Below are 24409 nucleotides of genomic sequence, written 5' to 3' on the forward strand. Positions count from 1 at the left end.
GTGTTTTAAGGGCAGACTACATTCCGCCCATTATAACTGCTGATAATTTTCTCACATATATGCAATTTGGTATGATGTTATAATAAATGACAGTACCACTTCTTAGGGCAACATGCTTATGTGTATATATGTGTGCATATATGTACATGTATCTATATTGATATCTATAGCTATAGATATAGCTAGGTAAAAGTATGTAATCCAGCACAAAAATAACACAGAAACCTATTGTGCTGTATCTAATCTTCTCAATTCATAGTGTTTCAATTTCTTTTCTGTCCAAATTAATAAAATACAACAGGTAGTTCATCCAAAGGACAGGCATATGAAGTAATTTATCATATGCTAAGTACAGAAGAGCAAAAGGCAAGCCCTGGCAGAGTCCCCAGTGGGCTTCCCTTGCACAGGGAATACATTTCTCTTTACATACTGGAAATACTGCATTTCAAAGGTATAAACATTTGGTTTGAATTATATGCATTATTAAAGAGGTGAATACACTGCTCATCCAAGAATATATGTTAAATTATTCTAGAACTGATCATTATTCTAGAACAGACCTACAGAAGTTCTAGCTTAAACTGATCCACCTAGGACATCCAAAGTGAATCATGACACAGTCAGCAATAGGTCATGCAGTTACATTATATTCTTATTATAGTTACATTATCTTTTCTGCGCATAAATTTTACTTGCAAAAGTGCCGTAACTATTGTGTGGAAGCCTACAGAGCACATCAGTGACAAGAGATGAAATTATACATACACAGATACATATCTAGGCTACCCATCAGGAGTGCTGTCAGGCTTCAGTGAATAGTTATATCTGGGAGCATTCCTTCCCCTCCCCCCCCCCCCCCTTTTTTTTCTTTTTTTTGCATGGAAGCATTACAAAAAAATCAACACATGGCTAATATGAATCATAGCAAAATAAATCTTTGCCCTACTTGCAAATGGTTGAAATATTTTCATCTTTTCACCTATAAGAAGCATGCTGAACATTGGTTAGGGGCCACTGGGCACCTAAGTTGTTGCAAATAGAAAGGAAAAGGCAATACATGCCTTAAAATTGAACTCTGTTTCATTCTGTATATAAACCGTACTACACTCATTCTGACTGGAGCAATAAACTTCAGCACTGCCTGAAGCAAAGCAACACCTGTTATTGAGCACAAGAAAACAGGGAATAAGGTGACCTTTCATACTTAGCAGTACTGTGAAAACCTACTGGTCTCAGAGGATGAAACAAATTTGTTTCTTCTCAAGAAGATTTATTCTTTGTTTAACAAAATATGATTTTTCTCTCCCAAATTTGTACTTAAATCTAGAATTCCAAATGAAGAGTTGAGATATTCTTCCAAAGGTTTTATATTAATGTCAAGTCGAAAGTACTAAAAATATTTGAATACTGCAAGGTAAAGCAGTTCAGGAAGAATCTCTTTTCCACCACAAGCAAAATTTTTTAGAACAAACATAAGAATAAATATCTGCATGAAACATTTCACCCTGGTTTGCGTTAGAGGAGTTATGCCATGAGGTGAGTTAAGACCTTTGACACAGTATTAGTCAACTCAGTTCCCAGTTATTCTTTAGTGAGCAAGGTGACTCAGTATGTCTTAAGAACACACATACAAAAAAAGTTTATTTCATGCATTAGCACTGTTATTTTCATTTTCCATCATTTTTAGGTTTTGTTTTGTTTTTGTCACAATTACAGATTGTTCTGTTCTCACAGAATGCAAGAACCTGTATAGCAATGACAAGTCAAACCACTGTTGGCTTGCCAAAATCCACGTCTCTACCAAGTTTGTAAACAAGCAACTCAGTATCATTAATTTATAACGTTGAGAACAAGAGAAGACAAACTCATAGTAATGTCTGCATTAACTCAGGGATTTACAAATCAAAAAGCTAGTCAACAAGCTAATTTGAAACAAAGGGTATCACACAACCATGGACTCACCTCATTTTAGCGCTGGATAAAGCATACAGCACAGTAGTAATCAAATCAAGTATATATAGTAGGATTTAATAAGAGACGAGGAATTAAATATATTTAAATGGAATTAAATTTTATTCAGTCTTCCTATGATGGAAATAGGTTACTCTATTTACTTTGAAAAGTCAATGTGTTCACCTGTAGATTAATTTCAAATCTTTATCAGTTTAATGAAAGATGATCTCAAACATAAGTTTGTCACTTCTGTTTTTCTTATGGTAAAATTTAAAGGCATGTGCAATGTTTGTTTACTCAATTAGGCAAGCAAAATTGAATACATGTTTATCTTTATTTGGTTTGGCGTCAAAAAGACAGATAAAATGCAGTGGAAAGGAAAGTCAGGTTATACAACTCAGCAGTAGGTGTTTCTAAAATTGTTTTCAGTGTGAATGGCAGTAAGCTGCATGTTGTTAATACATAATTTATGTTATATTGTGTGCAATATGGTAAGTAGTTGTAAAATCCTATTCTTTCTTCCACCAGCATCACAAATGTTTCTCAATGTTGCTAGGAGTAGCTTCATCCTCACCTGGGACATTCTTTGTCCAAGACACTGTAACACTTCGTGTTTTTTATTTGTTTCTCTTCAATCCATACTACTTGAAATAGCTTCTAACTAAATCTTTTCTGTCTACCTCTATTTCATTTTTATACCATTTAAACTGCACTCAGACTATAGGTACCCTTATCTGTCTGACAGATTTTTGATCCTAGTCTTACTGCCAGGGACCATATATATTTTATATCTGCTTTTGGCTAGAAGTCAGCTGCTTCCTATTACTAGCATTAATAGAAGAGTTCACACACTGGAGTTCTCAGAACATTTCCAAAACCTTTTGGGTTCATACCTCTAACCCTGGTTTCTAGGTTTCAGTTTTTGGCTATTTCTTCACAAAACCAGCACAGAGAAGCAAACACAAAAACAGATCTATCACCTTGGCTGATGTGGCATGCAGATAAAGCCCTGTATTGCAGTTTTGAAATTGAAAAATAAATTTCTGACATTTTCATTTGTTATTTTCCTCTTCCTTCTCCATATTCCATATGAGACAAGGAGAACATGAAAGCATTGTGTGTCTCTGAGGTAGAGAAAAAGCCTTAAAAAAGCACCACCTATAAGGTACAGAAAAGTATTAATAGTACTTCTGATATACTTAATTCTGCATGCACATAAAGGTTACGAAGTATTATCAAGTACATGGCACTGCCAACAAAACAGCTTCGATGTGTTGCATCAGAACTGGGGAAACATAATTAAAAGACAATCAACTAATATTTGTATTAAACAAACACAAAACTAATTGGGTCCCATGAAAGTTATCTTTATAATCATCCTTTAATGGGCACCTGAAAGTATCACAAGGTGAAGTTATATAATACACACTTTTCTTTGTGCCACTTCCAATTCACAACAGAAAAGGTTGGCATACCTGATAGACAAAACATAGATTTGTGAAGGTTCATCATCAAACAAACAAAAAACTATGACTGGCAACTTTAAAATTCTGCTGCCCATAAATACTGACAGACCTACTGTAGCATGAATAAGCAATTTTGGCAATTCTGAGTTTTAAGGGGAACAAAAGTAGGCTAACGATATTTTAATACTAAATTAAGGTCTGGCATTCAATAAGTACAAACGTAGGCATGGTACTTTCTACATTCAGTTAGAACATTAACCATAGGTCATCTAATTAACTTCACATATTTGTCACAGCAAACACTTCTGCCACAGTCCTGCCTAGACAAGGGGTTCATGCTCTGTGGCAAACAGCAAAGGTCTGGGAAGGAGCGGGGAAAACAGCTAACTACATTTTAGAGGAGAATCATAACAAACAGTTGGCTTGCTCAAAATCCGTTTCAAAAGGCTGCAGACTTCATGTTGTTTGAAAACGATTTAGACAGGAGATGAGTCCCGGGGGTTAACATGTTCTCAAAATTATTTCTCTAAGTTATTAAAAACAGAAGTAGGTCAAATTCTTAGAAGACAGTGGAAATGCTGCTCCTGTTAGGTGTGGAGTGCAGTACCCTTTCTGAAAGATTTCGCTAAATAAACTATCAAAGATGAAAGATATTAAAAGACAGCATTATTCATTTTCTAGATGATAAGAAGTTGGCCACATAAAGACTTGTATGTAACCAACAACAGTCTGAGGGGAAGGTACGATAAAACATCATAAAAACAATACAGGCATCAAAAGGGCAGTGTGCCTACCAATGATTTAATAAAATTGGAGTAATAAGAGAAAATGAGCAGCCAAAGCATCACACCCCCCTTGTCCCCCCCCATAATCTGACAGCCTTCATGCCGGCTCCTGCCATTGGCTCAGCTCGGAGGAGCCGGTGCCTCTGACAAATGACACTCAGCTGACGCCAATGCTGGTGCTGCCAGGCACCAGGGTCTTGATTTTATACTGTTCTTCTTAAATACAATTCTGAAATGTCATAAAAAGGACTTGGCTTTAAAACCTTGGCTGACACATTTTCCCAGGCAAAATTTATCCTGAAATTAATTCTGTACCGAGGCTAGCACACACTAAAGGCAGATATGTCAAACAAACATGCACACAGTTGCCCATCTCACAACTTGAATACAGTTCTTTTCCACTGAGCTTCCATAATGTACTTATCATTAAAAGACTCAATATTTACCCCAAATGCAAAAGTTTTCCAGGAATCTAATTTTGCCTTACACTGGTCTGATAAAGACAGATCTCAACATAAGGAGCATGACGTGACGCAACAACCACTGGCAGAATTCATTAGTAAGTCAACTGCACTCTATTGCTAAGAAAGTTACAGAGAAAGCCTCCAGTGAGCAGGAGCTATAGATGCCTGTGGTTTAATGAGGAAACAGATGTTTTAATGATGATAAAGGGATTTTAATGCTATGTATCTGTCTTCCAAACACTCTTGAAAACCTACCATACAAATGCATTTATTAAAGATTACTGAATTATCATATGAATGAACTTTTTTTTTTTTTTTTTTTTTAACTGTTGTTCAGGTCACATGAATGTATATAAATAAGTTCCAGGATAACGAATACAATATGAAAAGAGGAAAATAATTCTTCATCATTTCCGTCATGTAATGCTAAGTAAGAAATGGGAAGAAGAGTTCCTGTTCCTTTGATGCAGAAAGAAAACACACCTCCCTCCTCAAGAAGCACTTATCACACAGGAAAACATGACCATAATAATACCAATTTTATCACTTGTCTGTTTTGTAGAGGGAAGAGTGCCAAGCATATTACTTCAGCAGTACTGTGTCTGTGAGATTCTCATATTTTCATAGCCCAGTTAGTCCTCATTTGATATTAATGTAGGAAAAAACACAGCATCTGGTACTTGCCACAGTATTTTGCAAACAAGCATTTTGAGTTTAACAATCTGTAAAGTGTATTGATTACTCACCATATCCATGAATGCCTCCTAAAGGGGAAATTATTCACATGCATCATGTTCACAGATCTTCCAACATTAGTGTTTTCCTTGTCAGACAGCTTTATCTGTTATGGTATTCATAGATGCATTCCAGAACAACTGCATGAGCAGTTAACAGCAGGGATTATTGCAAGAATCACTGTAATCCACAGAAATAAAAAATCCCAGGATCTGAAGAAAGACTTCTTGCAGGGTTTTCTAGGTACATGTCCATCCATTTATGCCCCCACTTGCTACTTAAAAAGCATTAAAGTAATCAGTACACGGAAACCGCATGACAATGCCAATAGTTTGCCTTGATAAAAATCCAAGCGCTTTTAATACGGATTAAAGCATCTTCATATGCAGCATTCTGTAGAGTTGGAAAAGGTTAGTCAAGAGATAGTTTCCTGTCATCCATGCCAAATCAGTGGTTAGAGGGAAATGTGTAACTTCAGATTGCTTTGCCATGTTCAGAAAGAAATGCTGCTTTTTCTTCTTTCTTAGACACATATTAATCATCGATCTCTTTAATGCAGTTTCCCTTTATCACAAGCCCAGGGAACAGGATGGTGTTTAATAGCCATGTACAACCAAACCAATTTTCTTTCTGAATTTGATTCTGTGAGTTTATTTCTTCATCTAAGACAGAAGGAAGGAAGTACACGTTTTCGGCTCCACAGAACAGGACAACAGTTAGAAACTATCATGAGATAAGATCACATCATGATCAAATCTGTTTTTGCTGCCTAACCCCATAAGAAGGTTGCCTGCTCCCTTTAAGTGAAATGACTAAGCTATTGATTCTTGCACTGCAGAACCTAGTTCTCTTTTGATGTTACACTGTATACCAAAAACATCTGCATCACTGTTTATGTTGCGAAATGAAAGCAAAGCTTCAAGTCCATGTTAGCTAAGAATTCTTCCTCTGCTGTCCTTTCCTTTCTTTCCCCCTCCCCAGTTCAGCTCCCAGCTAGTTGTTATCACTCCTGAAGCTCCGGCAACATCCTCGGGAAGCTTCTCAAGCCCAAGCCAAAAGAGCCGGTGTCTCCGTTCAAGCAACGCAGGCAACAGGCTCCGCTTCCTCTCTCCTCAAGAGGATTTCCAACGTACCCCTCGGGCTGCCGGTGTCTTCGCCCTCTCTGCCTTGCTGTCAGCCCGGCGGCTGCTCCGGACGGCGGCGGGCGCGGTGCCGCTCAGCCTGCGGCGGGGCCGGGCTGCGGCGCGGGCAGTCTGCCTGGCAGGGCTCTGCTGGCGTCAAGGGGGCCCTCTAGGTGGGTTCTCCCACACAGCGCCGTCCTGCGCGGCTCTGCCTCCCACGCACAGAAGGGGAAGGACGGGGGCGTGGGGGGGACCGAGCGCCCGAGCCTGCCTGCGAACCGCCTGTATCGCTGAGTGGCTGGGAGCATGGAAAATGCAGCAATCGAGGGCAAAAGCCGACAGGAAAAGATGTGCGTAGATAATACACTTTGCTGTGCTGATCCCTCCTGACAGTTAAAAGATTTCTAGAACTGCTTTTGCACTTCAAGGTGCCTAGGCCATACAGAGGTCACTTACCATTCTTTTTCCTTCTTTCTTCCCTTTCCCCCCCCCACCAGTGTTCTATTCTGCACTAACACTTTTTAAACTTCAAATGACCCCTTGCCCTTTGAGACAGGAAATCCTGCAGTTTGGAAACCAGCTGCAACTTCAATGGCATTAAAAGCTGTGATAAAAGTATGTATTTGATTAGGGTGTGTGTGGACTTGGGAGTAACGTGATAAGATACGGTGCTGAAGCTTTTCATAGGTCCTGTTTCCTTAAGCTCAGCTCTTTTCCTTCCATAGCCCTGTTCTGCAATACCCCAAATTAGCCCTATTGAAGTTGATGCAATTCTGAAGAAAGAATAAAATATTAAACTACATGAATGTGATAATGTATTCACAATGAAATAGTATTTAATTCAGTCATTAAAAGTGAGTTTCCACTGCCTCACACATTATAGACTGTGTGCTACTGCACTTTGAAGAATTGGAGCACCAAAATACAATAGATGTCAAAATTTAGAAGGGCTCCAGAAAAGCTTTTGTGCTCCTACTCCACGCAGAATGTTGTTTGCTTTTTTTTTTTCATTGAAATAAAGCTGTGATAGAGAACAGGTACTCTGCATTACAATGAAAAATTAGCTTTTTCCACTAGAAGTTAGGAAGCAAAGCATCCATGTTCAGTGAAGACATTCACTATAACTTGTAAAAAAAAAATCAGGTACATTGTTACAGCTATTATGAAATGTTTATGCTTTATGTTAAAAGCAGCAGTTCCCCCCACAACTCGCTAACTTTGGGATTTATGGCATAAACATTTTAAAGGAGAATAAACAAAATTGTGAAAACTGCAAAGATGTGTTATTCATCTGAATATAAAAAAACAATACCTCTAACTAATCAAGTTGTCTGTTGCTTTCTCTAGGCTAGATCCACTTCCTATGAAATATTAAGTACACCAAATGCTACACAAATCTGCACTGTCATTATTATTTCATATTGCACTCACCTAACTGCATACTTGCCTGATCATCTATAGGCACTGACATTTTCATCACTAAACTTAATGCATTGTATTGTCTTGAGAAAGAGCTTCTCAGCACCAGTGTGCCTCTGAACACATTTGAAATTCACAAATCAGACTGTTCTGCATCTATATGTCATGAGGAAACCAATGTATTTGGCTGTCTTTAGTATTAAGTTCAGCACAAACTGATTCAACTAATTTCATTCAGAAGCACAGTTGTAGAAGGAGGGTAAGCGTATAATAAAATTACTTGATAACATTACATAGAGAGTTCACCAAAGTGGAGCACAGAACGTATGGGCTTTCTAGAGCAGACTAGGGATCTTAATCAGCAAAGGTTTTCTGTTGCATTTATAGGATATGCTGACGAAACTGCTAGTCAGTTCAATTTGAAACAATGCAGCATTTAAAAACAGTGGTATTAACTGTAATGGATGGGGGTTTTTTTGGTTTGGGTTGGGTTTGGGGTTTTTTGTTTTTTTGTTTGTTGACCATACATAGAAGGGCAAAAATAAGCATTTAGGTATGTCAGCTCCAAATCTGCTTCACCCAGTAAGGTCTCTGAAGCAGTAAGTACAACTCAATTCAATGAGGAAAAAAAAACAGAAACAAAAACAAAAACCAATGCAGAACAGGTTTGGCTTTGATCTCTTGGTTCAGCTGTTAGAACAATACTCATTGGAATTTATGCTATAGAAAGGTCTAGTGCATCCTCCCAAGTAATGCTTAAGTAGTACAGACAGATAGAGAAACAATCTGCAAGTGATATGATTCTTGCCAGAAACGCAGAAGTCTCAGACTCTAGTCCCTTTCCAAGGTTTCCTTGATAATTTTCTACCAAGATTAATTAGATAATGGATTATGCATCTTGATAGCATAAGCTGGCCTGTAGCACTTCTCATTTTAAGACAAAAGGTCACATTGGACTACAGATAACCTACCCTTTTTTCTTTCTCTCTTACTGGTCTTAGGAGTCTTGCATTTCTGACTGCCCAGTGAAATATCTTACGAGAGAGCAGGAAAAAAGTGTGTCTCATGAACTTTCTAATTGAACTATTAGCATCTTTGTTTCAGTTCTGTTCTCTGAGGCTAGAGGAACCAAAGAGAAGACTATTTGCATATCCATTTCTTAGTTTCTGGACATATTTTCTCCCCACAACACTCAGATTTTAACTACCAGTGATAGCAGAATATCCATTTAAAAAGTGACTAACACTTGGGTCTGTCGACCTCTTCTTAGTTGAGCAAGTGAACTAGCAGATTAAAGACTTTGTAACATTCCTGGCCCTAGTAAGAGGGCTAATAGACATGAGAACTGATGTTCTATCACCGCCAGGTTTTAATACAGAATCAATGCAAACAATAATACTATATATACATATAGGTCACGAGAAACAAGTGGTAACAGTGGCTTATAAAACTTCTTTTATTTCCCCCAAATGGGCAAAAGATCACCAAATCAAACATTTTGATGACAATACAATAGTGATTAGGACAAACCATGCCTCTAGGAAGGTAAAAAAAGCACTTAGAGAAATGCTGAAAAGCCAGCTCTAAGTGATATAATTTCATAAGCACTTCAGGTGAAAACAGTGGCAATGACCTAAAGCAGATTTTGAGACAATATGCAAAGTAAGCTGATGAATTCAGCCTGTAGATTCTGTGCAGTATCAATGAGAAAAGAACACCAACTCATCATATCAAACTTGGCATTTATGTAAAAAGAATGACATAGAAATTATCTGCAATACAATGAAAATACAGTGATCAAGCCTATACATGGACAGAAAGTATGGAGGTGACAGTCATCCTACGTGGAGCTTGTTTCTATGTTTTGATCATTAGAATCCCTTTACTATTTATAAATTCTTCTTGAAAACCATATAGATTAAAAAAAACATGTTTAATGAACTGTTAAGAGCTATGCATCCCACTGTATACACTTAAAGGACTATTACATAAACATACAGCAGGTTTATTTGTCTCTGTTCTTCCTATCCAGTCTTCTTGAATCCCTGCAGGCCTCTCTGCTCAAGAAGAATGCAAGAAATACGAATGCTTGGTTTCATGCGATTCTGGTGGGCTATGACACAGTCTCACATGACTTCACTCTGAACTGAAGAATGACAGAGCAAATTGTTTCTCTATACTCAAAAGAGGTCTAAATGAGCACTATGCAGTGTGTATAGAACACACTCCACACAACTTGCCCTCAGGGCTTGAAACCGTACTTAGGGCCATAATTATCTCATTGAAATTAATGCTGAAAGAGGAAACTTCAAAAAACATATAGTTCACAATTGAACAATAATCATGGGTTAAGTAATGGTGCTAAGAGCTGCTGGCTACCCCTTAAGAAGAAAACGATCTTAATTATCAAGTATGTTTCTGTTCTAGAAGTGATATTCAAACTCTAAATGTAATTTCAGCAGAACATTATCTATCCAAGCCTCAGCTTTTTTTGAAGAATCTGCAGATCAACAGCTCAGAAGAATCAATATTTTATGTCTTCTATTACCTTCTTAGCATTTTTCAAATATGTTTTTATTTCTTCTCAGTTCTCCCTTCTTCCTGCTCTCCAGTCATTCCATCCCATTCCGCTTCCCTCCTGCCCCCCCCCCCCCCAGCTCGCCCCCCCCAAAAAAAAGATGATTCTCAGGTAGCCTAAAGTGCAAGGTCTGCTCGGTTGCAACAAAAATCGTTATTGCTGTGACTTCTTGGTAAGGTTTTGCTGCACCTTTTATTTCCTGTAATCCACATATTAGGAAGAGGTTCTTCACCAAAGGGCTGCCCAGGACAGTGGTTGCAGCCTGAAGCTGCCGGAGTCCAAAGAGAGCTTGGACAGTGCTCTCAGACATGGGGATTGCATTTTGAGTCGTCCTATGTGGAACCTGGAGCTGAATTCTGTGATCTTTGTGGATCCCTTCCAGTTCAGGATAATCTATGCTTTTATTCTCTGATAAAACACTTTACTAAAGTCACATAAATTTAAACTGAGATTGATGGAGTAGTCTGGAAAAGAATGTCTGTATCTCTCAGAGAGATTAACTACCTTCTTGTCTCATTTGAAGAGAGAAAGTCCTTCTCTCCTTGGCTTTACAGGTCAGTAATCCTTGAGGAAAAATTGCTATGGCTGGCGTAGCAGCCTACCTCTTTAAATTACGCTGGTCATACCTACAGACTCATCTCTTCCCTGCTGCATAAGAAAGGGTTCAGTGCCTTAAAGAACATTCTACAAAAGTAAACAGAAACTTTACATGTGATGACATTGCATTAGCTGTTTTTGGATGCATAACTGCTATGAAGCAGCTATATCTGTCATCTAGCCCCAAATTCAAAAACTGCATGTTAGTGAAACTATTAGGTACAACTAATAATCCCAGAGAAAAAGTTTGGAAAAAGTTATTGAAGAAAACCAATTTCTTTTTTTACAATAGCTAATACTGAAATGTTGAAAAACAAAACCAAACCAACAATGGCTTTATTTTTTTTCTTTTTTTTTTTCCCCCATTAGTAAGAAAATCATAGAATTATAGAAGTCAGCCTAAATACATTTCTAGTGAAAAAGCACAACATTGATCAGGTGATGCCCCTGGTGATTTGAAAAAAAGCAATTTCACACCCACATTTGGAAGGGTAGAAAGGATGACCCAGGGAACTACCAACCTGTCAGCTTCACCTTTGTGCTAGAGAAGATCATGGAGTAGATCCTCCAGGAGACTATGCTGTGGCACATAGAAAAGAGGGAGGTGATACAGAAGGCTGCTATAAGGTCTCCTAAAGTTTTCTGTTCTCTATGCTGAAAAGTCTCAGATCTTTCAGCCTGTCCTCATAGTGGAGCTGCTCCTTCTGATCACATCTGTGGCCATGCTCTGGACATGCTCCAACAGCTCCATGTCCTTCATGTGTTGGGAGCCCCAGAACTGGATGCAGTATTGCAGGTGGAGAACAGAGTAGATGGGCAGAATCACCTTTTTTGACCTTCTGGGCATGCTTCTGTTAATGTCTTCTCTCAACCTATATCTCAGGGATTGTTCCAGTACAGGTGTAGAACCTTGTCATCTATCTGGGCTTCAGTAAGGCATTTGACACAGTATCCCACATCATTTTCTCTGAATTGGAAAGATATGGATTTGATGGGTGGACTGTGTGAAGGATGAAGTATTTGCAAGATTGTACTAAGAGAGTGATAGTCAATGGTTCAGTGTCAAGGTGGAGTTAAGTGATGAGTAGTGTCCTTAAGGGGTCAGATCTGGGATTAGTGCTCTCTAATTTCTTCATCAATTGACTGTGGAATTGAATGCACACTCAGCAAGTTTACTGATGACACCAAGCTGTGTAGTGCAGTCAACATATCCAAGAGATGGGGTGCCATACAGAGAGACAGATAGGTGCTAGCAGTGGGCCAAGGAGATCCTCATGAGGTTCAAAAAGTCCAGCTGTGAGGTCTGCACCTGAGACACACTGTCTTGACAAGCTGGGGGAGGAAAACATAGAGCACAGCCCTCCTGAAAAGGACTTGGGAGATACTGGGAGATAGAAAGCTGAACGTAAGCCGGAAATGTTCCCTTGCAGACCAGAAAACCAACTGTGCCCTGGCCTGCATCAAAAGAAGCATGGCCAGCAAATGGAGGGAGGCAATCCTGCCCCTTTACTCTGCACTGGAACAGTCCTCAGTACTGGAGAGACATGGACCTGTTGATCCATGTCCTGAGGAAGGCCCCCAAAATGATCCAAGGGACAAAATACCTACCTACAAGGACAGACTTAGGAAACTGGGGCAGTTAAGCCTGGAGAAGAAAAGACTCTGGGGAGACCTGATAACTGCCTTTCAGTATCTAAAGAGAGTCTATAGGAAAGGAAGGAACAGACTCTTTAGCAGGGTGTGCTGTGATAGGTCAAGGGAAAGGGTTTCAAGAGAAAGAGATAAAGTTTAGACTAGCTATAAGAAAAAAGGTCTTTACAATAAGGGTGGTGAGGCACTGGAACAGGTTGCCCAGGGTGGTGGATGCTCCATCCCTGGAGGCATTCAAAGCCAGGCTGGATGGGGCTTTGAGCAACCTGACTGAGCTGTAGGTGTCCATTTTTACTGCAGGGTAGTTGGACTAGATGTCCTTTAAAGGTTCCTTCTAAATCATGTGGTTTTGGGATTCTATAACAAACCTAAAAGAAAACCTAAAAGCAGACTGAGTTGAGAGTTGAGATTTGAGACTCAGTTGATCTGATCAGTATCTATAAATACCTAAGGTGTGGGTGGCAAAGGGACGAGGCCAGACTCTTTTCAGCAGAGAGTGGCAATAGGACGAGGGGAAATGGTCACAAACTGAAGCATAGGAAGTTCCATACAAATGTGCATAAGAACTCTTCATGGTAAGAGTGACAGAGCACTGCAACAGGCTGCCCAGGGGAGCTGTGGAGTTTCCTTCTCTGGAGATGTTCAAGAACTGCCTGGACACCTACCTGGGCAGCCTGGTGTAGGGAGCCTGCTTTGCAGGGGGGTTGCACACAATGATCTCTAGAAACCTCTTCCAGCCCATACAGTTCTTTGATTCTGTGATTTTACAATTTCTAAAATGAAGTTTATTTTCTGTTATTTTTAATAGTACTCATTTAAAACATGTAGTTGAGGATACTTGAATCTTGAGGGACAAGTTAGGATGAGACACCACTCATGTATACATCAAGAAAAGAATAACAGAGGAATTGAATTTGTTCCATTAAATACTGATACAAGCTACTTTCAAATGTCACAATATTGTACTTATTCCGTGAGAAGATGTGAAAGAAAATAATGTGAAAGAAAATATTTGATATAAAATTATTCTGTTAATGTAATCATGTTATCATTCATTTAATAAAAGAGGCTTAAATAGCGATTACTTACATTGCTCAAAAAGTTGTCTGCTAAAACCTGTCTCCATTGTCAGTTATTTTTTTCTCAAATTTGAATATACTGAAGAAGGAACAGGTAACAGAACAAGTCTTGCCAGCAGCCCAGATTTAGGTTAAATGAAAAACAGCACTGATGACTAGTGGAAAGACTTCTAGTTTGTTCTGTGTAAGATGAAATTAGTATTAAATCATAAAGCTGAGAATAGTAAATGAAAAAGCTGGATCTCTTCATACAGTTAGAGATATCTACATGAAAGAGAATAAATATTCATCCAAAAAAAAAAAAAGTTTTTGGTTTTTAACCTCATTCTCCATTCATATCATCTTTGCCTTCTATACAGGGTTGCGGAGAAAAGAAAGTATGTTTTTTGTAAATGCTTGCATTTCATTTTTTAAGAATTTGTATATTAATGTAGTGAAGAGGGGTTATCTCTATGCTGCTATGCAATGTACGTATTCGGAACTCAATTAGATTGTATAAAAGAGAAGTAAAAGCTTTCAAAGATGAGATAGCTTTTTCCCTGGATTTCAGTATTGTGGTAGTAGTAATTTTCCTGAAATGTCATGTCTTTTAACAGATCTTATTTTTCTATAAAAAATGCTACTCTAGTGTACTCAAATACACAGTTCTGAAATAATATTCAGTTTGTAACTTAATTATCCACAATATTCTAGGATACCTGAATTATATTTTTGCTTTTAAGAAACTGAAATAAGTGGGTATATAGACTGTGCTCTGGGAATCCTGAAATTTGTCCAGACACCCTGCTGAATTTTTTGATACAGTGCTTTTATTTAAAACAGTATATCCTCTACTTATCTGTTACCTTTTATATAGTTTATGTGAAAAATAAACATTAATAAAATCTATTTCTGAAATTATGATATGAATTTTTGTATTGGACAAAGTGCCCTAGTGAAAGAAAGCCCATCTGCTTGCCTTGCTCATCCTTGTTTTAGTTGCATTTAATATTGTTTGTATATAAATAACTTCTGTCAGTGAGTAGCTTAGCCATCACAAAAGGTATTATGTGCAAAAACTAAGGAACTGCAAAATTCTAGTTTTTCAATATTGACATTATGCCACAAAATGGTTATTAATTATGAAGGAAATACAAGTAAGTTTAGTTACTGAACTTGTCTTTCCCTCCTGGTCAGCCTGTCCTCACAGACATGAATGGATTTTCTACATTCTTTTATAGTTTTAAAAGTTGGAGATTTACTTATAAGAATTATATTCCATCCTACTTGCCTACTCCAAGATCTTGTAACCTGATTCTTCTTCAAAGTGATGGTTTCTTAATGCTGAGTAATATGAAAGTGTCACTGCTGTACTCCCACAGTCTACTGTTTATAACACAACTACAAATTAAAATTATAAGTGAAATCCTAGTAGCAGTGTTCTGCCAAACTTCTCTCACATCTGCCCTAAAATTCTTTTGCTGATACCCATGCTTCTCATTTGAACCACTTATTCTAACAATTCTTCCTCTAAAAAATAGTAGTACCTAATGTAGTAAGCAAACACTAATTTTACACAAAATATTTTGTAAAGAGTCAAAAAATATTTAAGGTTGGAAGGGACCTCTGGGTGCATCTGGTCCAACTCATTCTCCAGCAGTAAAACCTAGAGCAAGGTGCCAAGGCCTATATGTAGATAGCATTTGAAGATCTCCAAGCAAGAGGACCTCCCTAGGCAGCCTGTGCTAGTGCTCCATCACCTGCTCAGAACTGAAGTGCTTCCTTATATTCAGAAGGAGACACTTGCATTGAGTTTGTGCCCATTTCATATTGTCCTGGTGTCCTAATACCACTCAGAAGAGCCTGGATCTGTCCTCGTACCTTCCCTCCAGATATTAGTGGCAATTTGAGAGATCCTCTGAGCCTCCTCCTCTCCAGGCTGAGCAGCTGCGGCTCTCCCAGCCTTTCCTCATAGGAGAAGTGCTCCTGTCCCTTCAGCATCTTGGTGGCCTTTCATTCGACTCTTTGCTATATGTCCATGTCTCTTTTGTACTGGGTGCTGACAACTAGAGAGAGTAATCCAGGTCTGGCTTATGCAGTGCTGAGTAGAGGGAAAGGATCTCTCAGCCTGTTGTTGATACCTTATCTAATGCAGACAAGAATGCCATTAGCATTCTTAGTAGTAAGGGCATGTTGCTGACTTATATTCAACTTTGTGTCCAGTAGGATCCCTGGATTTTTCCCTGCAGAGCTACTCTCTAGCTGAGTAGCTCCCAACATGCACTGGTGCCTGCAGAGAACTCTGCACTTCCCATAATTAACCCGTGTGAGATTTTTGCCATTTGTTTCAGTGTCTAGTCCTTGTTATCTTCAGAAGTTGTGGGGTTTTTGTTTGTTTTTGGTTTATTTAAATAAAAGGCCATGGCACTTGTCTGGAGGATTTCCTGTCTTTGGAATTCCAAATAATGCTATCACTGTAACACTAATTCTGATTTTATAATCTTATCAACAGTTCTCACTACAAGACTGAGATTGCCTGTACCAGTTCTTTCAAGATTCTCAAACAATGATAATCCAATCCCTATACCTTAAGAGCATTAATATCTGAGGTTTGTTTCCATACCAAATACAGTAATTCAGATTTACATGCCTTAATTCCTATTATCCTGAATGCCTGTCCTGACACTTAAAATAATTTTCCCAATTAAAACTAAAAGTAAAATATTCCTCTATTTCTTGTAATTCCAAAAGTGAACATACAGCACAAATTTATGCTTCTTCTTATCTTTCTTTACATTGCTTTAACAGTTCATACATCTTTTGTTTTCTATTGAATCATTGGGTGTTTGGAAAAGGAAACCTGTTCGATAGATAGATCTCATAATCCTGTTAAATCCTTACCAACTTCCAAAGATTTTTTTATTTTATTTTTTTTTGCTTAGCTCAAACATGCGAAGTTATACTTCATTCAAAATATCGTAATTCCTGCTACATTTTTTTAATATATTTGAGATGTTTCTATTTGAATAGAAGATCTCTTGGAGCAGCATTCCAATAGTAACACAATTCATTTTTAGCTATGCAACGCCTTCCTTTCAAGTATTTCTTTTTTCTGCTCATGTAACTGTAATTTCTCTTACCCCATCTGTGAAAGTGTTAAGCCAACTGACAATGACGTTATTTTCCACTGGCTTTTCATAGATGTCTTTAGAAAAAGTCCAGAAACCTCCAGGAGTTTGCAAAGAGTACACATACAATGTCCATCAGCAGACTGTACAATGCCATCTTCCAAACTTTGCACAAACATTTTGATAAATAATATTTTATTACTTGACAGGACGTGAATTATCATCATCATTGCTCTTTGTACACAATTTGTATATTTCTGTACAGCGACTTCTACTAGTAATCAACAACTAATATTCTAACAAAAAAATGATGCATTTCCAACTTGGATTAGAGTACAAGATCTAAAGCTCATTAATAAAGACTTGCAACCACTGTCAGCTATATACGGAAAATGTAGTAAGAATCAGGCCCTCGTATTCTGTTTTCTCTGAATTCAGGAAAACCAAATAGTTTTCACTGCAAAAATGCCCAAATGAAAACTGATTCAGACAGAAGTTCTGCCTCCAACTTTAGATGGTAAGAAAAAAACTAGATCTTTCATACTGGTAGCAGATTCCCAAATTCCCAGAGGATACTGGATACTGGAAATTCTGGATACGGATGTTCTGATGTTGGCTGTTGTTTATGTGAATTTAGCAGGAATGTATACAGACAAACTTGCTAACAAGCAATTATTATACACTGCAAAGAGAAGTAGACTAAAATGTTCTTAAAGAAAGCTGATTATAAAGTTCTTAGCGAGATTTATTAAATGAAAATGGGTGAAAATTTCCTGTAATACAAAGCCATTCTTGGTTTGTTTTTAATTTATTATTTAGAGAACTACAACAAAGAGCAAGCATGTGACAGTGTAAGAAGTAAAACTATGGTCTGCAGATTAAAGTACAAAATTCTATGAGTTTACAGCAGCTATTTTTTTAAAAGACTGAAGACTGAATTCTACTGCATTTACATGGCAGAAAATGCTAAGCGAGAACCCTACTGCCATCCTTGCTATTAACCACTACCAGTCTGATTACAGGCAAACTTCAGCAATAGAGAGAAGCATCTCTGTTTCCAACAACCACAAAACAAATTAGATCTTTTCTTGAATTTGACTATTGAAAACAGGTACAAAGGCAGGTATCTACAATTCCAATTCAAATTAGGAGTCTGATTTCTGGCTACTAACAATGGAGAAATTGGGAAATCACTTGTTATGCTACAATCTGGGCTAACTTTAGTCAAAATATAATTCATGTTGAACACAAACTTCAATGCATTGTTGCACTGCACTGCTCAGACTATTTAACAAAAGCTATGTAGATTAAAATGGACTTCTTACAGTGCCTCATCACTAAGTACGAAATGCAATTCAGACAAAATTTAAGAGATGTTAGCAGAATGATTATTCAAGAAAATGGAGAAATTTGACTTTTTTCTCCCACAATTTCATTTTTGAGATTTCTTCTTGTAACTAATTGAAGTTACTGCAATACTGTCTTTCCCTGACAAGCCAATGAGTACTCATTACTCTTCTAAAAACATGTCTACCTTTGTATGAGATTCTTCAGCATAGATACATGTGGATAAATTAGTTAATGCAGTGGAGAAGAAAAGTATGCTTTCAAAATCTGTTTTGATGTTTACTATTTTCAAAATTATGCACAAAATATGTCATAATGAATGAAATAAAAGCATGTTTATATTCCCTCTTTATGAACAGACATAAATGAGGACAGAACAATCTTGCTACTCTCTACAAAATCATACTAGAGCTATAAACTAATTCCTAACTGCTCTAACAAGAGTTGCATTTTAAAATAATGAAATGCCATTTTATGCAGAAGATATATTTTGTGAGTATTTAATAGATAGTTCTGTGAAAATAATCATTAGCATGTTAAACATAAGACAACAGTACAATAAATTGGATGTGTATCTTCTTGTTGAAATGCTAAGCTAAACCTGGGAAGCCACTGAGTGACTTCTTAAATAATATGTTAGGTTGCCTAGTAAACAAACTCATTATCAGAATACAGTGCATCCTTACAAGGGAAGCATGATGTTAGCATTTGACCACCTTATAATGATGACTCATAGTAGTATATTTTGTCAAGCATTAACTTTAATCTTGTTCCAGGGCTGGAATAATTACTAATTAGTTGCTGGATGGGTATCCTTTATATCCACTTTGCCCTTCACATCCTCAATTGCTAGATAATATTCTGTTTAGGAAAGGGTGTATCATTTTGTTAGTAACGAAGTGATTCATCATGTATTTGACACAGAGCATTCAACAACTTTTTACGTTATTTTACAGATCTTTGTTATGATGAATACTTGTTTATGAATTAAAAGAAGACATGGAAGATTTCTGATCTTCTCAAGTTGGATTACGAAAGCTTGAGAACCACTATTCTAAGCAATTAATTTAAATCAACATTTAAACACTGAATGTTAAAACTTACTAAATTGTATTTAATTTAGTAAGTGAGAAGTGTTTTAATATTTATATATATATAAATTAACATAAACTCTAGTTTTTCAAAGGAGGATCTAAAGTGTAAACCCAGATTTTTCCAAATCTGGAAGCATAAAAAAAATTGCCTAAACTAAGATTTGAATATCTCAATTTGATTTCTATAGAGTTGGGCTTACAGCAGTTCCACTGAATGAAAAGGAATTTGAAAAACAACACTTGAAAAACTGGTCTGTTTCTGACATTTTCTTTCCTATGTTTGGGTAATGGGTCTTGGCAGAAACAATGATATCTGTATAGAAGGGCATGCTGCCTAGATCTATGATAACCACTTTTCACCTCAATCTCATGCTTAGGAGACAGTACTCAATAATGAATATGAAAATCTGTCCCATTATCTAAGCACTAAATGCCTCTTCTCTCTCATCCCTTAGAGAGCTAATAATTCAACCTAGCGTAATTTTACTTCTCATGTGAAACTGAATTTGAACAAGAAGCCCAGAAAACCTCTGTAAATATATGAGCAATAAAATTCACAAGAACTTTTCAAACATATTTTCACAGTAGCTGGCATAGCTGCAAATATTTACATGAATTATTAATGTATTTATATTATAAACATATAGCAAAAAAATTGTCCTTATTTCACAGGTGGCAGGAAGATGTCATACTCATTAGTCAAAAAAGAAATGTTCTAAACTGTAGTGTTGTGCATTGTAGTAAAACATTCAGAAATTTATTACATGCAAAAGTGTTTTTGTTTTGACGACAGCAGACCCAAATTGAATTTTTGATGTTAAATCAAGTAAATTGAAATCTTGGTTTCTTTTTGGTTTGTTGGTTTGTTTGCTTTGTTTTTTCTTGGTAATTAATTCAAGATGTTTAAAATTTTAACTTGCAACCACTAATGCAATTCATTTTCATGAAATCAAAGCCTGTTTTGGATAATTTTACATAAACATATCAAAAGATAACAAGCAGAAACTGCAGTGCATTGAAGCATTGTCACATGAGACTTCTTCTGGTCAAAATATTCTTACACTTTCTGCTCTGGTATGTTTCAGAACTGAATTTCTGAGTTATATTGTTTTTCATTTTGCCTTTACATATTTTCCTATACCATGTTTCAACAATACATAGATGCCACATTCATGGAAAAAAATATTATATTCCATATTGAATCAGAAATAAAATAGACTTTAAGTATATACACATACATATATAGATATAGTCTATATATACTATATACTATATATACTATATACTAAGTATATATACGTATATATATATGCGTAAGCTCTATCAAAAAGGATGACAGGAAAATTTTCGATACAATTTTTGTTTGTTTGTTTTGCACTGTGTAATGCCTAGTCTGTGCCACTAGCTAATCATGAATGCCACAGATAATTAATATAGTAAAAGCAATAAAGCAATGGCATCTGTAAGGCTGTTTATAAATTCCTTTGTGATATTTACATATGAGCAATAGCACCAATTGGAATTTGAAACTGTCCAGAGTGTACTATTTTTAAACCATGTAATGTCTCTTGGAAGATCATTTCATGGCCCTTCAAGAATTTTCTAATGAAAACATATGTAATATGAAAATCTGAATCTTTGAACTCAACAGGAAATACCATTTAAAGACAGCCTCACTGGTAACTGCAGCCCTGATATTCAGTCAATTTAATAAAAGATTTACAAATTATCAGTTCTTAGTGTTATTTCTAAACTGAGCCTTCAACAGAGTGGCAACTTCTTATTTTCAAAAGGTGGTCATGGAAGTAGGATCTCATGTGAGTATAGGAGGGATTTCCATTGACAATATATATATTATATATATACAATATAACAGTACATGTATTATATCATTATATTATTATAATATAATTGTATATATTATATACGTATATATGATATACATATCAAATTAATTTCTGCTTGAAGACCCTTCTAATAAAATGTCTTTAGATATATTTGGATAAGCAAAGATTGCTGGAGGAATCTTCTTTATTTGTATTAGAAGTATAGTTTTTTTAGATGGTTATGATATTTAAAAGGTTTTTTATTGAATACTATTAAACTGATTTAGATTATGTAAAAAGTTCCTTTTTTTGAACAAAAAGAGACAGTAGAAATTTGCAGAGATACTCATCTGTTTGATATCAAACTTTTATCACTCAAGATTTTTTTCTTAACCTCAAAACATATACCTTTCTTAATGTACTTTTAGACAGCTTACTTTGGATCAATGAATCATTAAGATTTCAAGTTTGTCATGTTGCCAATGTTGCAGCTGAAGAGCAGTACAACAGTGGAAATGTTTAACAAGTGACAAAGCACATAAAATGTCAGACTGTAAACACTGAACAGAGTCACATACATGATGGAATTAATCATAATTCCTATTACTAATATCCTAAAAAGTGCAGGCACAATATAACATGGGTTTGATACTCTCAGTTCGTAAGCATGGCTTGTCCTTCATTCTAACACTAGCATTTTAAGCATCCTGAAGTCAAAGAAAATTGTCCTTATCACACAACGAGAGCTTACTCAAAACTTGTGTCTAGGAATAAGCAAAATAGAAATTTCAAGCTGCTGTAAGGTACAGTGTTCCTTGACATGGACGTTTTAGCTATATGTTGGTGGCATTATTGAGACCATATGGATCCAACCCCATCTAAAAAACAACTTGTATATAAGATAGCCTTTCATAAAATATGATGGATATTCTTAAGCAAGGCCTAAGTGCATGCCCTTGCCTGTTCATGCACGCTTGGAGTGTACAGCAGAATAAAGCAATGAAGATAAGCTCATTTTACTATGAAAGATATTTTTCCATATAATTCTTTTCATTTTTTAGTGTTTATAAAAAGCAGTTTGTTCCTATAATTCCATTTTATGCAGGTATGAATGCTGAAATTATAATTACAGATTTTGGGACAGAATTGTTTCTTACATAAAAGCAACCACCTCTCCCCCCAATAAATGATGCCAGTAAACCCTCAAATGCCATTCCAGAAAATGAACAATCTTTCTAAGTTTTAAGTATGTATATATGATAGACATTTTTTCAAATAAAAAACATAACCATGTAGATACCTCAAAATGTGGAGAGCACAGACTAAACATTTACTACTTGTTCTAAAATACATTGCCAAAAAATTTTAAAGATTTGTTAAAAGTTGTATAATTTTCAGGGTCTCCAGAAAATTTATAAGCATGCATAAATATGCTGAAACAATTGGAGATACTGCAGCATAGTCATGTTTACCACTGTGGCTGAAGAGTCTGAAAATCAGCTGACAATCATTCAAGAGAAAGCTGTTAGAAAATGACAGCAATATTCCACAAAAGCAATTATCTCAAACAGTATTTATATGAACATGTAAACACCTGAAGTGTCAAAAATAGAATCTCATTTATAACAAGTTGAAAAGGTCTTGGAACACTTGAAATGATCATGCAGTATTTTACTGCATGCACATGTTGAATCCTGTGACATATTTGGCAAAATGGAAAATAAAAATTGACTTTCTCCTGCAAGAATAATAAATAACTTGGGAAGATTGGCTAATTATTATTTTATTATTAGTATTTTCAGTGTACAGATGCAAGTATTCCATCAGTGATCAATATTTTTACTGAGCTGAAGGTCAAACTGCCAGCCTTTCTCCAAGCCCATGCATATGAATTAATAGTTGCCTTTCACATTTTGGCAAACTACAAAAGCAACTGGCTTTTTTTTTTTTTTCCCCAAAAAAAGCGAAAAAACAAAAACAAAACTGTAGTCTACATTTCTTGTTTCTGCATTTTTTATGCTTTGTTGTTTTTTTTTTAGGGTGGTGGTGATTTAGGTCATTTAAAGAGTTCAAATGATGGACAGTTTATTTCACACATAAATAATCTGTTTCAATGTAGTGCCTTTATGTGTCTTGCCACCCTTGCACAGTGGAAGAGTATTCTAAAAGTTTTCCTTGCCAGTTTCACTAAATCACAGACTCTTGGGGCTGGAAGGGACCTTTGGAGACTGTCTAGTTTGGGCATGTCCAACCTGCAGCTCACAGGTCACATATAGCCTGTGACTAATTAGCCCTGTTCCCTGTCCCATGACATTATGGTGGTGGCTCTTAGCTGCTGTATGGCCTTCGATGATCTTCATTGAAGACACAGATGATGGCACCCTCAGCTGGTTTGCAGACGACACCAAGCTGAGTGGAGCAGTTAATACACCGGAGGGAAGGTAAGCCATCCAGAGGGACCTAGACAGGCTGGAGAAGTGGGCCTGTGTTAACCTGATGGGGTTCAATAAGGCCAAGTGCAGGGCTCTGCACTTGGGTCAAGGAAGTCCCAGTAGTTATATTGGATCTGGGCAGCCTGGTTTGGTAGTTGGTGAGCCTGCACATAGCAGGGGGGTTGAAACTAGATGATCTTTGAGGTCCTTTTCAACCCAGGCCATTCTATGATTCTATGAAGTTCCTTCCAACAGGAAATGTGAAATGTATATGTATGTTCACTTTCAGAATTGATTCTCACAGTAGATGGGTCTTATTTTGGTTTTATGTTTGATTGTACTGAATATTAGTTTATCTCAATCCTAAGAAAACAAGATGAATAAAAGTAATTCATCTACAATAGTATTTCTTCATTGCATCCAGGTTTTACAGAATTCAGAAATAATTTCTTGTTAATTTTTTTTTCAAAATCCATATTCTCTCATCATTCTTTTTACCATTTTCTAACTTCTATGATGCACTAAGTGTACATTCATGCATACAGTTATTCACATAAATAAGAAATCAATTAGGTAAGTGTTGAAAAAGGACCATAGCAAGGCACAAGTATTTATACATGAAGTAACTTCAGTTTAGAATTCAAATAATCCTTCTCATTCAAGGTATTTGGAGATATACAACATTCGGTTTAGAATTGCTTTTTTTTTTTCTCAAACTTTAGGAGGTTTTAAGACTAGAACATGATATTGCCAGTG

The 24409-nt window shown here is 36.5% G+C and overlaps 1 protein-coding gene across 4 annotated transcripts in view; it reads right to left on the reverse strand.

The window, feature by feature from the left end:
- The window catches only part of PDE4D (phosphodiesterase 4D), a 550822-nt gene that overhangs the window by 241025 nt on the left and 285388 nt on the right, over positions 1-24409 (reverse strand). Inside the window, exon 1 of one of the 4 annotated variants that reach the window (XM_015848750.3) lies at positions 5415-6701. The exons of the other annotated variants lie outside the window; for them this stretch is intronic. Coding sequence (XP_015704236.1) covers positions 5415-5461 — 47 coding nt within the window. The 5' untranslated portion in view covers positions 5462-6701. Of the gene's footprint in view, positions 1-5414; positions 6702-24409 lie in introns of those variants that run through there. 4 annotated transcript variants of the gene reach the window in all.

The sequence above is a fragment of the Coturnix japonica genome, chromosome Z (assembly GCF_054131305.1).
Source record: "Coturnix japonica strain WE chromosome Z, WE-NBRP24, whole genome shotgun sequence".
Classification (NCBI taxonomy): Eukaryota; Metazoa; Chordata; class Aves; order Galliformes; family Phasianidae; genus Coturnix; species Coturnix japonica.